This window comes from Harmonia axyridis, chromosome 4 (genome assembly GCF_914767665.1).
Source record: "Harmonia axyridis chromosome 4, icHarAxyr1.1, whole genome shotgun sequence".
Lineage (NCBI taxonomy): Eukaryota > Metazoa > Arthropoda > Insecta > Coleoptera > Coccinellidae > Harmonia > Harmonia axyridis.
Window position 1 is genome coordinate 19,823,548 of NC_059504.1, and position 14,151 is coordinate 19,837,698.

At 38.3% G+C, this 14,151-nt stretch overlaps 1 protein-coding gene across 2 annotated transcripts in view; it reads left to right on the top strand.

Annotated features, from left to right (window-relative positions):
* LOC123677788 (retinal guanylyl cyclase 2) overlaps window positions 1-14,151 on the top strand; it is a 163,773-nt gene that overhangs the window by 72,774 nt on the left and 76,848 nt on the right. For both annotated transcript variants that reach the window (XM_045614492.1, XM_045614493.1), the window contains exon 7: window positions 8,529-8,688. In XM_045614492.1, the coding sequence (XP_045470448.1) occupies window positions 8,529-8,688 (160 nt within the window). The remainder of the gene's footprint in view (window positions 1-8,528; window positions 8,689-14,151) is intronic.

Consider the following 14,151-nt stretch of genomic DNA (forward strand, 5'->3'; position numbering starts at 1 on the left):
GACCAGTTTTTTCAATACGGGATTCGTACGCTGCCCGAAAGTTGTGGCCAGCGATGGACATTACTTTGAAATATAAATGTATAACCAGTTTTTTACAATAAAGCCTCGAATATGCGAAAAAACGCCTACGAAACTGAATTACATTCTCATTATTTGGTACAATTTCTACACTTGAAATTTTGTTTCGCTTTGAATGCCGCCCCTGAATTTCGACGCTCTAGGCGACCGCCCACCCCATAGCGACGGCCCTGTCCACGATGCCCTCGGGATACACCGTCGTATCGTATCAATAACGGCATGTTTCATCGGCAGGTTATTGGAAGTATATAAATACATCCTGCAGGAATGGTATGTGTGTTCCCGAGCCCCCCTTCATATTTTAATAACGTATGCTACAACGGTCGATGTTGCCCGTTCTAGCGGAAACTGGAAGGCTGGCAAGGTCGTATTTCAGATGAATTAGGCACGCACGGGACTACAAGTCTCTTCAGATATACTGAAGATAAAAGATATATTGTCTTCCAGTCTGCTTCTTTGTGCGTAGACAAGGTAGCGTTTCGGGTATGATCGATATCTCTGAGTTTATATCGGTGTACACAATAATAATAATAATTATTATTATTATTATTTGACTATAAGAAGGCCTTCGACTCTATTCCACATGGGTGGCTGACAAAAATTTTGGAAATATACAAGATCGATCCAATTACAATAAACTTTCTGAAGTATGCAATATGCAACTGGAGAACGAATATCGAACTCTCTACGGCGAACATAACTACTAAAGAGATTCCAATAAAAAGGGGAATTTTCCAAGGAGATTCATTGAGTCCCTTATGGTTCTGCTTGGCGCTGAACCCCCTTTCTAAAAACTGAATGCTACTGAAAAAGGTTTCAATGTCAAAGGAAATAGATATACTATTGCACTCATTTGCTATACATGGATGACCTAACACAGGCAACAAAAACCACTTGCAAATTATGGTCAAACTGGTGGAAAATTTTTCGAAAGACGTGGGGATGAAATTCGGATTGGACAAGTGTCGTACGATTAGCGTAGTGCGTGGAAAAATCCAAGATGAACCGATAGCTCTCTCCAATGGACAGGAGATAGAAGCAATGAAATCGGACGATCTTTATAAATACCTAGGAATGAAACAAAACCGACGAATAAACCATCAAAAAATGAAGGAAGACTTAACAACTGAGTTTATTAGGAGAATCAACAAAATTTTAAAAACAAACCTCAACAGCAAGAACATGACGAGAGCCATCAACACATATGCATGTTCAATTCTTACATACTCTTTCGGTATCATTCCATGGAGCAAAACAGATATGGAAAACCTGCAACGCAAAATGAGAACCTTGATGACGAAAGCACAAAAGCACCATCCGAAAAGTAGCATTGAGAGGACGACACTGCCGAGGAATAAAGGAGGCAGAGGTCTGCTAGACATCATGGAACTTGCCCATGGTCAAATTGAATGCCTATGAACATACTTCAAAGACAAATCAGGCACGTCAGAGATCTACAAAGTACTGTGTGAAGCAGACGAATCAACACCTTTACAACTGCACAAGGAGCAATTGTCATACAACCAACAGACAATCCAAGAAAAACTGCAAAGATGGAGAGAAAAGCCCCTACATCGACGACATTTCAACGAGGTGAACCAGGATCATGTCGACATTGAAGCGTCGAACTATTGGCTCACATCAGGTGCGATGTATCCAGAAACGGAAGGATTCCTTTTATCCATCCAAGATCAAGTGATCTCAACAAAAAATTACTGCAAGCATATGATAAAGGATCGAACTATTACTGACGATCTATGCCGTTATGGATGTCCAACAAATGAGACAATCCAACATATCACGGGAGGATGTCAAATGTTTGCAGGAAATGAATATGAAGAGCGACACGATGCAGTAGGAAAGATACTACACCAAGAAATGGCAACTAAATTAACGCTAATTCATTCTGAAAAAGTGCCATACTACAAGTACCGACCGGAAACCATCCTGGAAAACGAACACTATAAAATGTACTGGGATCGTACAGTTTTGACTGATAAAACAGTCCCCCACAACAGGCCAGATATATTGCTAGTTGATAAACATCAAAAGGCAGCAATACTCATCGACGTAGCAATACCTAATAACAACAACATGCGTCAAAAAGAGGTCGAAAAAATTTCAAAATATAGGGACCTCGAATTTCAGATAAAGCGCCAGTGGGGAATGATATCAACGAGAAATATTCCAATTATCATCTCAACAACAGGAATAGTACCCAAAAATCTCAAGAGAAATATCAAGCAACTAGGACTTAGTGAGTATATATGTAATATAATGCAAAAAGCTGTTCTTTTAGGTACTGCAAGGACGGTGAGAAAATTCCTAGGATGCGAAGGACAGGTCCAAGGATCGCGTGTAAGAGGACCAGAAGTTCGACGAGAACCAGAGGGACCACAAGGACCGGACACGACCGAGCTCTACCCTTCTGATATTTTAAATATATGGGACTGAGTGAATGTTCCTCTTAGCGAGGAGTGAGAAGCCGACGGCGAGGAGAAATCCTACGCGTATAGGCAAAAGTCGGATTATTATTTATTGATTCTCTTGGACATAATGTAGGACAAGTCATATAATCTATATTTTTTCCGTAAAATAAGTCATATGATTATAAAATAATTAAATAGTATATTGTGCAACAAGTGGGGAAAATTCAACTTTTCTCGCGAGTGTGGAAGTTTGTGACACGAGTCTGAAAGGCGAGTGCCGCAAACACACGAGCGAGAAAAGGACTTTCTCCACTTGTTGCACACTATACTTTTCCTACCACTGCTATGGAAAGTAGCGTATTCTTCATAGCTTACTTAATTTCATAACTATGGATTGCTCATACTGTGAGAAATATTATTCCCCACGGCACTTTGCCCACACCTCGCTTGGTAGACCAATGAAATTGGGCCTTTCATCGTTTCTATGGAAACGTAATAAATTAGCACATACTGTCAACGAAGGCCATTTTGATTTGAATCAAGTTCATTACTTGAATTATTGAAATTTGTGCAGTTGTAGAAAATAGTATAATGTGCAACATGTGGAGAAAGTCCTTTTCTCGCTCGTGTGATTGCGGCACTTGCCTTTCAGGCTCGTGCCACAAACTTCCACACTCGCGAGAAAAGTTAGACTTTCCCCACTTGTTGCACATTATACTATTTTCTACAACTGCACAAATTTCAATAATTCAAGTAATGAACTTGATTCAAATCAAAATGGCCTTCGTTGACAGTATGTGCTAATTTATTACGTTTCCATAGAAACGACTCAAAAGCCCAATTTCATTGGTTTACAAAAGGAGCTGTGGGCAAAGTGCCGTGAGAAATGATATTTCCCACAGTATGAGCGATACATAGTTTTGAAATTGAGAAGCTATGAAGAATACGCCACTTTTCATAGCAGTTTTAGGAAAACATATTTCTGTCATCCAAATACTCTTTCACAACATAATGTGCCTTACGAATCATCAGCGATTATACTACACACTTCGTAAAGAGTCTTGGTCCCTCTAGGTTGCTCAAGAAATAAACAATCTATGTTCTGGAAATGAGATGAATTGTTTCCTCCATTTCAACTGCAATATATCTATATGATAGAAAATCTTTGTTTCATGAAGAATGAGACAAAAAAGAAAAATGCGAAAAAATCTAAATTTATCGATTATTTATTTTTGATTGCTTATATTGATTCTAGAACTGAATTCAAATTCAATAGCCCGTAATACCACCTCTTCTTTCAATCAAATGCCAAAGCGCCTAGGCATCAATTGAAATTTTCAGACATATCGTTCCATTATTCCTGAAGGGCTGAACTTAATTCCTGAAAAGGCTATTGGATATTGCTCTCCCTATGTAATCCCCTACGTGCTCAATTGGAATTATGACTGTTGAGTTTGCTGGCCAGTTCATTCCCTGGATATTGTTCTCTTGAAAAATGTTTTGAACCCTTCGAGTGTGGTTTGATGGGGCGTTATCATCCTGATAGATGAAATTATCTCCAAATTCGTTGCGCAGAGGAACAATAGTTAGTTCAATGATGTTTTCTACGTAGATGGCACCAGTCGTTCCCCCTTGAAATTAGGGATTCACGGCTTGGCTTTATATTCAAACTACTGATATACAAGCTGAAGTAGCTTGAGCTTGATGACTCAAAATAAACTCAAGTTCGAGTCAAATAGTAGTATTTCAATGTTACGTCAAGTACTCAATAAATAAATACTTGACTTGACATTGTTCTCAAGTCAAGCTCAAGCTTCTTGAGTTTGAACTTGAACCAAGTAGTTTGAAGATCAAGCCAAGCCGTGAATCCCTACTTGAAAGGTCATAACTTCACTGGTGAAATTGAGTCTCTCTAGTCTGCCTGAACCTCTCCAAACCTCGAAAAGACTTTTGACGATGTATGAATTCTATTCACTTTGACAGAATCAGGCAACTGATTATAAAGCTTGATGCAGAAATGAAATGAAAATGTTTCAAATTTCCTGAACGCGAAGATAGAGTTTTGGTACTTCTCGGAAAGTAAGAATGCAAATTAGACATCTTGTTAAAAGCAGATATGTTGTCTCTCACATATAATAAGCTTTTATACATAAATATAGAAGGCACAGTCAAAATACTATTGGCAACAAATAGAGGTTTACAGAGGAAAACCAACTCGGAAAATTATTCTAATGAGACGTTTCTGGGATATGAATTATAATCCACAGAATTTCCCCAAATTATGTTGTTATAGGCAATATGGGTATAACACAAGCTGTAATGAGTATTTATAACGGATTCAATGAGGGATCTAGTCCCTTATCTGTCAAATAGATTAGAAGAACGAGCTTAGTTTTCTACATTCATGATGTATATAAAATTATCAATTCAGACTAAGGAATATTAATAATGAGACAATTAGCGAGCTGAGACCGACATCTAAGTATCATAATTAGTATCATATAATGAAATAAGGCAAATTATTAATGAAGAGTATAAAACACGAAGGCACCAACACGGAACCCTGAGCAACCCCCAAGAGTTAATATTGAATTCAATCGGTAAGCTACAATAAGCCATTGCAAATAAATGTTACTGTACCTTATTACTATTTTAATGTAAAGAAGTTTGATTTGTTTTTTTTCCTTTTAAATATTCATCGTTTTTTTTTTCATTTATTACATTTTTTGGATATGATTGATTAATTTTATTCCAAGTTCCAAAACTAGCGTTCTTGGCACACAAAAACACTGTGTAATCAAGAATTAAACAACGTGAATCGAAGAGATATGAGCATTTTGCAACCGATAACAGTTAGTACAGATGAAATGGTTGTTTTCCTAAAGAGAATATTCTAGAAAACTAGCTTTCTGTGGGTTGGGGTGTTACACGTGTCGCTTTTCTCATATATGTGCAAACATAAGGGTAGGTGAGAGAGGTGTCGAGAGTCCAGACCATTTCCATTACTGAGCTAACCCAGAACATAATCCTGGCTGGCCATTGTTAATTGAAAGAGCTCGCAATCTGGTCTAATTTTCAATTAGTCTCACTTCGGTATGTAACAAAGTAAAATTCTTATGAATAATTTACAGTTCAGAGGGGGTAATTTATTGAAAAATTCGATTTTTGTTTCATTCTTATCGCTTCCACCCCAGATAACACAGGAAACCTTGTCAGTGGCGTAACTAGAGTTGACTCATGGGGGGGGTTATGGGTAGTGGCAAGTTTTAGCGAGTGACCTGAACTGAAGTGAAAAGAGGGGGGGGGGGTTAGATATCGTTTCCATTCGAAGATTTGTGAGAAAAACTCTTTTAAAAAAATTATTTCATCATACAGGCACAATATATATTCTACTATTGAATGCTACACTCAATAAACAATGAAATACGTGTAAGAATTAAAAAAAGATTGAAAATATTCTAAAATATGAATGTATAAGTGAAAATTGCTATCACGCTCCTCTATACAATCATTCAAGAAAGTCTAAATTCAAGACGGCGAGGTGTTTTTGGCAGCTCGTCCAACACTTCAGCAGCATTGATATCTAGCTCTCTGTGAGTATTGAGCATAGCAAGCCCGTTCAACCTTTTCTGGGCAGTTGTGTTCCTTAAGTATGTTTTCAATCTTCTAAGAGATGAGAAGGACCTTTCACTGGATGATGTCGATACAGGAAGAGTGATAAGAATTTTCAGGGGGGTGTTGATAATGGGGAAAACATCCTGATGGCAGGCAGTGTAATAATTGATTGCCTTCCTTGAGCTAATTTTCAAATCTTTCACCCTCTCGTACCACATATGGAGTTGCCCAATGGCAGCGATGTCACCAATTTGAATATCTTCCTGATAGAAATTCAGGAGCTTTTTAAAACTTTCTTCCTGTGTTCTGGTGACTTCAGCATTACTGGTAGAGGTCGGTATAAGACACTCAAAACTTTTCAGTACGTCTTGATGTTTCAGAAAGCGACTATTTAATTCGCTTAAAAAGTGATCTAAAAATGGCAAAAGTAGGGATATCTTAAAGTATGATTGAGGATTGTCGGTTTCAATGTTGCACCTAAGAGTTTGTCGTCCAGTTCTTCTTGGGGCTTTTATTGAGGTACTGAGTAATTCAGCCATAGTCTCTGATGCGTTAAATATGGTTGCGAATTCTTCTTCAGCATTGGTTCTGATTTTTTTCTATCGTCCCTTTTAGATTAGTCACCATGTTCATAGCATTTAAAAGATCGATATGTTCATGCTGCAAAAATCGAGCAAGGGGTAAACTTAAGGAAAATACTCTAGCCATCACTTGCAAACTGATTATAAAGGATGAACTCTGAAGTGCACATAAAAGCTGCAATGCCATCGATGCTGATTCTACATCCTTCCACTGTGAAACTTCTTCAAGAGCCTCCTGGACAGCAGTAAAATTTCTTGAACTAGTAATATTGAATCATGGCGCTCAACCCACCTAGTTGGACAGAGTTGTTTTAGACGAGTAGATTACCAGTTTATCAATTGCTCTTGTAATAACCTCCATTCTTTTTGGGGTGTTAAAAAACACACATAGTTTTGTTGCAGTCCCACAGCAATTTCTGATCTCAGAAATTGAACATGATGCTCTTATAGCAAGGTTTAAGCTATGTGATACACAATGGACATATATTGTAGTTGGATGCTCTTCCATTACATATGCCTGTGCTCCGTTGAATTTTCCACTCATTGCAGCGGCCCCATCATATCCTTGCCCCCTCAAATACTTTGTATCAATTCCAAACTCGCGTAATGATTTCAAAATGACTGTCGCACGGTTTTTACCAGTTAAATCAGAAACAGGTACAAACTGAAGGAAATCTTCCTTAATATCATTGTTGTATAGAGGTATCTAACGCCGATTGATGCTTGTTCTTGTGTTGAGATGTCTGTCGTTACATCTGCAAGAACAGTAAAACATTTCGCGGAATTGACCATCTCAACCAATTTCTTCAACATTCTTGCTTAAATAGCTGATGAATGAGAAAATTGCTTACACTTCAAATAAGCATTTTTTCATGTAGTACAATTTGAAAATATTTTTGTTCTCACAATGATACTTCTGTAATTCCACAATAACAACTTTGAAAAAGCAAATCTTCCAAGTTATTTTTTTATTGTTCTGCCAAAAAAAATTTTTCCTTCTGATCAATGGGGGGGGGTTACGTCCCCAATAACCCCCCCCTCGTTACGCCCATGAACCTTGTATTTGGATTGAGGTTACCCTGGTGAGGTTTGCTTTTTCTCTACTCGAAATAGCTCGAATAGCTGGCGCTCGAGGTAACTTCAACCACTTCACACCACAAGTGTGGTTTCTTCTTAGATGAGAAAAGTAAACGAACAATTTGACTATACATGACAGTCCTATTGACACAGCAATGTCTTAAACATAAAATTATATAAATTCAAAATGAAAATCCCACACTATTTTAGATTATAGAATGGAAATGTTTTTTTCAATTATGTAATTGTAAAAACCCGAAAAGGATAAATTTTCGCGAAAAATCACACTCTTCTTGGTAAAATTAAAATATTCATTTTACTTTGAATAGGAAATTCTCTTTGGGTTATTACTTGAAATGCAAATTTAAAATCAATTCATATGGGTTTCATTCATGATATTTCAAAAATAAACCATAGGAAGTATTTGAATGAAGTGTTCAAAAATAGTGGAATCTATGCACAAATTGGCAACAATGCCTTGTGGGATAGCTTGAACAACCAATCCAATGAAAAATATGATATAAAGTCTATGCTCTTCTGTCTCTTACATTTCTCAATCATATCTTTTCCGTTGAGCGACAACGTTGGATTCATAGGCATCTTCTATCAATTACTGAGGTTTTTCAATTATTTTATGGAAGTTATACGAGCGAAGCTTTACCTTTATTCGAGATATCACATTTTATGTTCATTGAAAACACGAAATGAATTCGTTGAAGTTTAAATATAGATCATAATTTTTTCGCAGGGTATGAAGTATCTTCATTCAACTCCCATCAAAGTTCATGGTTACCTCACATCCAGAAATTGTGTCATTGATGCCAGATGGGTCCTTAAGATCGCAGATTATGGCCTTCCGGATTTCTACGAATCCCAAGGCATCCCGCCACCAACCAAGACAGCCAAAGGTAAATATTTCATATTCAAGGTGCTAGACTAGTGTCCTTTCCATACTCTTCTGGAGCGCCAAAATGCTTCAGAATGCATTGTGTTAGTTTCATCTAGGCTTTGTTATTGTGTCTTCCATCCCCTTCAGGAGGTGCACTACTCGGTGCGGTATTCACGGCTTGACTTGATATTCAAGCTGCTTAACATGGTCTTGACTTGAAATCAAGTCAAGTAGTAGTATTTCGATGTGAAATCAAGTATTAATTTATCAAATACTTGACTTAACATTCATGGTCGAACTACTACTTGACTTGAACTTGAGTTCAAAGTAGGGATTCATGGTTTGACTTGATTTTCAAGCTACTTGGCTTGAGCTTCACTTGATTTCAACTCAAGCTCAAGTCAAGTTGGAGTTTTTCAATCTCAAGTCAAGTCAAGTATTTATTTATCAAGTACTTGAATCATATCGAGCTACTTGATTTTTGGCAGTTTTATTGTGTAGTACCACATCAATAAAAAACCTGAAATATCAACTTTTGAAAAAGAAACGAAATAAAAAATAATACAAAAAATGAAGTTTCTCAATATTGAGAAACCTCCAGGCTTCGTTTGATTTCATAATTCTCCATTCAGGATCTAAGACACATTAGGCATTTTATAGATTTGTCGCCTAACCTATTGCGGGTTTTTGTATCTGTAAGAGCAGCTTTGGAAAATTGTCTTTCAACAGGAGTTGAAGATGCTGGAGTTGATAAAAAATCCTTGCCCATTTTAGCCAAGTTTGGAAAGATATTTCTGAAACTACCAAAATCTACTAATATACTGTTACTATTAGCATCCATGGAATCAAAATTAGAACTATGAAAAAGAAAACAACTGTCCAAATTCCCGAAATCATAGTTCTAATTCTACTAATAGATTTCATAGAAATGTGAGAAAACTACTTATAAAATCCCACTGGCGAATGCTTCAGTCTCTCGTCGCTTGACTTGATTTGATTTTAGATTTTTATTGCTTGACTTATTGCTTATTAAGTCTATATGCTCACGAGATTGCAGAATTATATGCCGTGCGACGCGTGCTTATCAAGCTCAAGTAATATTATTATCCCGACTTTTGCCTATACGCGTAGGATTTCTCCTCGCCGTCGGCTTCTCACTCCTCGCTAAGAGGAACATTCACTCAATCCCAGATATTTAAAATATCAGAAGGGCAGAGCTCGGTCGTGTCCGGTCCTTGTGGTCCCCCTGGTTCTCGTCGAACTTCTGGTCCTCTTACACGCGATCCCTGGACCTGTCCTTCGCTTCCTAGGAATTTTCTCACCGTCCTTGCAGTACCTAAAAGAACAGCTTTTTGCATTATATTACATATATACTCACTAAGTCCTAGTTGCTTGATATTTCTCTTGAGATTTTTGGGTACTATTCCTGTTGTTGAGATGATAATTGGAATAGTTCTCGTTGATATCATTCCCCACTGGCGCTTTATCTGAAATTCGAGGTCCCTATATTTTGAAATTTTTTCGACCTCTTTTTGACGCATGTTGTTGTTATTAGGTATTGCTACGTCGATGAGTATTGCTGCCTTTTGATGTTTATCAACTAGCAATATATCTGGCCTGTTGTGAGGGACTGTTTTATCAGTCAAAACTGTACGATCCCAGTAGAGTTTATAGCGTTCGTTTTCCAGGATGGTTTCCGGTCGGTACTTGTAGTATGGCACTTTTTCAGAATTAATTAGTGTTAATTTAGTTGCCATTTCTTGGTGTAGTATCTTTCCTACTGCATCGTGTCTCTCTTTATATTCATTTCCTGCAAACATTTGACATCCTCCCGTGATATGTTGGATTGTCTCGTTCGTTGGACACCCATAACGGCAACGATCGTCAGTAATAGTTCGATCCTTTATGATATGTTTGCAGTAATTTTTTGTTGAGATCACTTGATCTTGGATGGCTAAAAGAAATCCTTCCGTTTCTGGATACATCGCACCTGATGTGAGCCAATAGTTCGACGCTTCAATGTCGACATGATCCTGGTTCACCTCGTTGAAATGTCGTCCATGTAGGGGCTTTTCTCTCCATCTTTGCAGTTTTTCTTGGATTGTCTGGTGGTTGTATGACAATTGCTCCTTGTGCAGTTGTAAAGGTGTTGATTCGTCTGCTTCACACAGTACTTTGTAGATCTCTGACGTGCCTGATTTGTCTTTGAAGTATGTTCGTAGGCATTCAATTTGACCATGGGCAAGTTCCATGATGTCTAGCAGACCTCTGCCTCCTTTATTCCTCGGCAGTGTCGTCCTCTCAATGCTACTTTTCGGATGGTGCTTGTGTGCTTTCGTCATCAAGGTTCTCATTTTGCGTTGCAGGTTTTCCATATCTGTTTTGGTCCATGGAATGATACCGAAAGAGTATGTAAGAATTGAACATGCATATGTATTGATAGCTCTCGTCATGTTCTTGCTGTTGAGGTTTGTTTTCAAAATTTTGTTGATTCTCCTAATGAACTCAGTTGTTAAGTCTTCCTTCATTCTTTGATGGTTTATTCGTCGGTTTTGTTTCATTCCTAGGTATTTATAAAGATCGTCCGATTTCATTGCTTCTATCTCCTGTCCATTGGAGAGAGCTATCGGTTCATCTTGGATTTTTCCACGCACTACGCTAATAGTACGACACTTGTCCAATCCGAATTTCATCCCCACGTCTTCCGAAAAATTTTCCACCAGTTTGACCATAATTTGCAAGTGGTTTTTGTTGCCTGTTATAAGTTTGAGGTCATCCATGTATAGCAAATGATTGAGTGCAATATTATTTCTGTTTCCTTTCACATTGAAACCTTTTTCAGTAGCATTCAGTTGTTTAGAAAGGGGGTTCAGCGCCAAGCAGAACCATAAGGGACTCAACGAATCTCCTTGGAAAATTCCCCTTTTTATTGGAATATCTTTAGTAATTATGTTCGCTGTAGAGAGTTCGATATTCGTTCTCCAGTTGCACATTGCATACTTCAGAAAGTTTATTGTAATTGGATCGATCTTGTATATTTCCAAAATTTTTGTCAGCCACCCATGTGGAATAGAGTCGAAGGCCTTCTTATAGTCAAAATATGTCATAAAAAGATTTCTGTGTTTTTTGAAGGCTTGGTTGCATATGATGGAATCTATTATCAGCAGTTCCTTCGATCCTAGTGCATTCTTGGAACATCCTTTCTGCTGTGCTGTCATTATATTATTTGTCTCGCAATGTTTGTAGATACGAGATGCTATACATGATGTGACGATTTTATATATTGTTGGTAGACATGTAATTGGTCTGTATTTTGATGGATCCGCTGAGTGTTGCATATCCTTCGGTAAGAGGTAAGTGGTCCCTGTTGTTAAAAATTTGGGTATTTCCGTTGGATTACTTATAACATCATTTATGGTTTCAACTAGCCTGCCGTGTATACACCAAAATTTTTTCAACCAAAAGTTGTGGATTCCATCTGGGCCGGGTGATTTCCAATTGTGTGTGTTTTTCAATATTTCATTGAATTCTTCTATAGAAACTGCGTTATGCGGCATTTGTTCCATTGTCTCACAGGATTTCTCTTCATTTCTTATCCAATCAGCCTGGGAGTTGTAGGGGGTTGGTGTAGCCAGTTGATCTGTCCAAAATTTCTCAATATCCTCGACGGTTGGATAACTTCCTGGTGTTGCTGACATATTATTGTTTAACATTCTATAGAATTTTCTTTCGGAATTTTCAAAAATCATATTATCCTGTTTTCTTCTATAGCTCTCATTGTATCTTCTGAGTCTTTCGGAGTACACACTGAGTTTTTGTTTCAGTGTGTCTAAAATTTGTTGAGCATTTTCATTGTTTGGATCATACGTTGTATGTTGCCGGTGACGATCCATTATTATATTCACCATTTTTTGTAATCTTCTAGACGGCGAACCTTTTGCAAATTGGGTGAGCCTCCCAATTTCTTGGCGGATGCTATGAACTTTGTCTTCTAGCCTTTTTTGCCAATGTGGTTTATTTTGTTGTTTTTCTCTGGCTGGTTGCTGACTTTTAGGTTTTGGCTTCACACCTAGCACTGTTGCTATTGAAAATGCTGCACAGTATATGATGAGGTGTAATGATTCGAGATCATGGTAGTCAGAAAGATACTTGGGTATAATCTCCTTGTTGGTCATGACCAGAAGATGAGATAGTTTTTTAGATGTCCTCAATCTTGGTAGAAGCGGTCGTCTCAATGGATCTGTGCCCTCAAAATCTATAACGCATCTATTCATTGTGGCAAATAATCGCTCCAGTAGTTCTCTTTGGCCTTCTTCTGGATTTACGACGGGTGCAGCATATATATTCCGTCGTTGAGCATCACTTATTGCTAACACATCTGCGTTGTTTTGTTCCTCAGAATTCATTTGTGCATTGACGTTGTGTTGGTTTTCAGCACAATCGTAGTTTTCTTCAATTGTCGTTTCGTTGTTAGTGAGGTTCCTATTCTGTAGCCTCAGTTGGACTTCATTTTTCATGGTGTTAAGTCTCTCATCGGGTACAAGTTTATTTCTCAATATGACCCGGTATTGGTCGGCTACTCTTTGCTCAGAAACTTGAAGTTCGGGATAGTTTCTGTGGAATTCTGCAAATAATTTTTGACGGTAGCCTATTTTATCCTCTTCCATATTAGTCACTTCATAATATATGCGCATGATCGTTTCATTTATCGAACTTGTCCATTTCATGCGTCTTCTTGGTAGACCTGCTTGGGTGAGTGCTGGTTGGGGATCCTGCGCAGCACCTTCAGCGGTCGGAGAAACTCGTGTTATTCTTCTCCTAGAATGTTGAGATTGTGGAGGCGTAGCATTTTGTTCGACAGACGCCCGTCTCCTTAGCACTCTGTCACCGACGTCCCGCATACTGTCATGTCCAGCGCCGGCTCCAGACACGCCCTGACGAACCTCAGGCAGCGGCTCTATATTCCTATTCCTTAAATTCACCATCATTCATGGGTTCCTCCGTGTCGTGGAGGAGACGGCCTTTGATCGCTTTTTACGATCCGCAGAGCTACGGTGGGAGAATTCTTGAGCTGCTTTCCACACGGCTTCGTCCGTTACCCTGGACAGGGACCCTTCGACAGGTTTCAGCTTCCCGGGTCAGAGAGCTCCTGGAATCTGCGGTGGGCAGGAGTCGATTCAACTCTCCTGATAGGTGAATCGCTAGAGATTCACCTACCGCTACCTTATTATTATTATTATTATTATTACAAGGTAAAGAGTTGAGTCCAAGCCTATAAACTCACAAAAATTGAAATATATGAAAAAATACACCGAAACTTAAAAAAAAATGCATTACAAAAGAAAAAGTAATTCACAGCTCCACAAGTAGCACTCACTCGCGACGAAACCAGGTGTCATAGTTGTTCTTGAAAGAGTTCACAGAAACTGAGTTCACCACCGATGAAGGTAAAGAGTTCCAAACGGTAAACACGCGGTTTGTG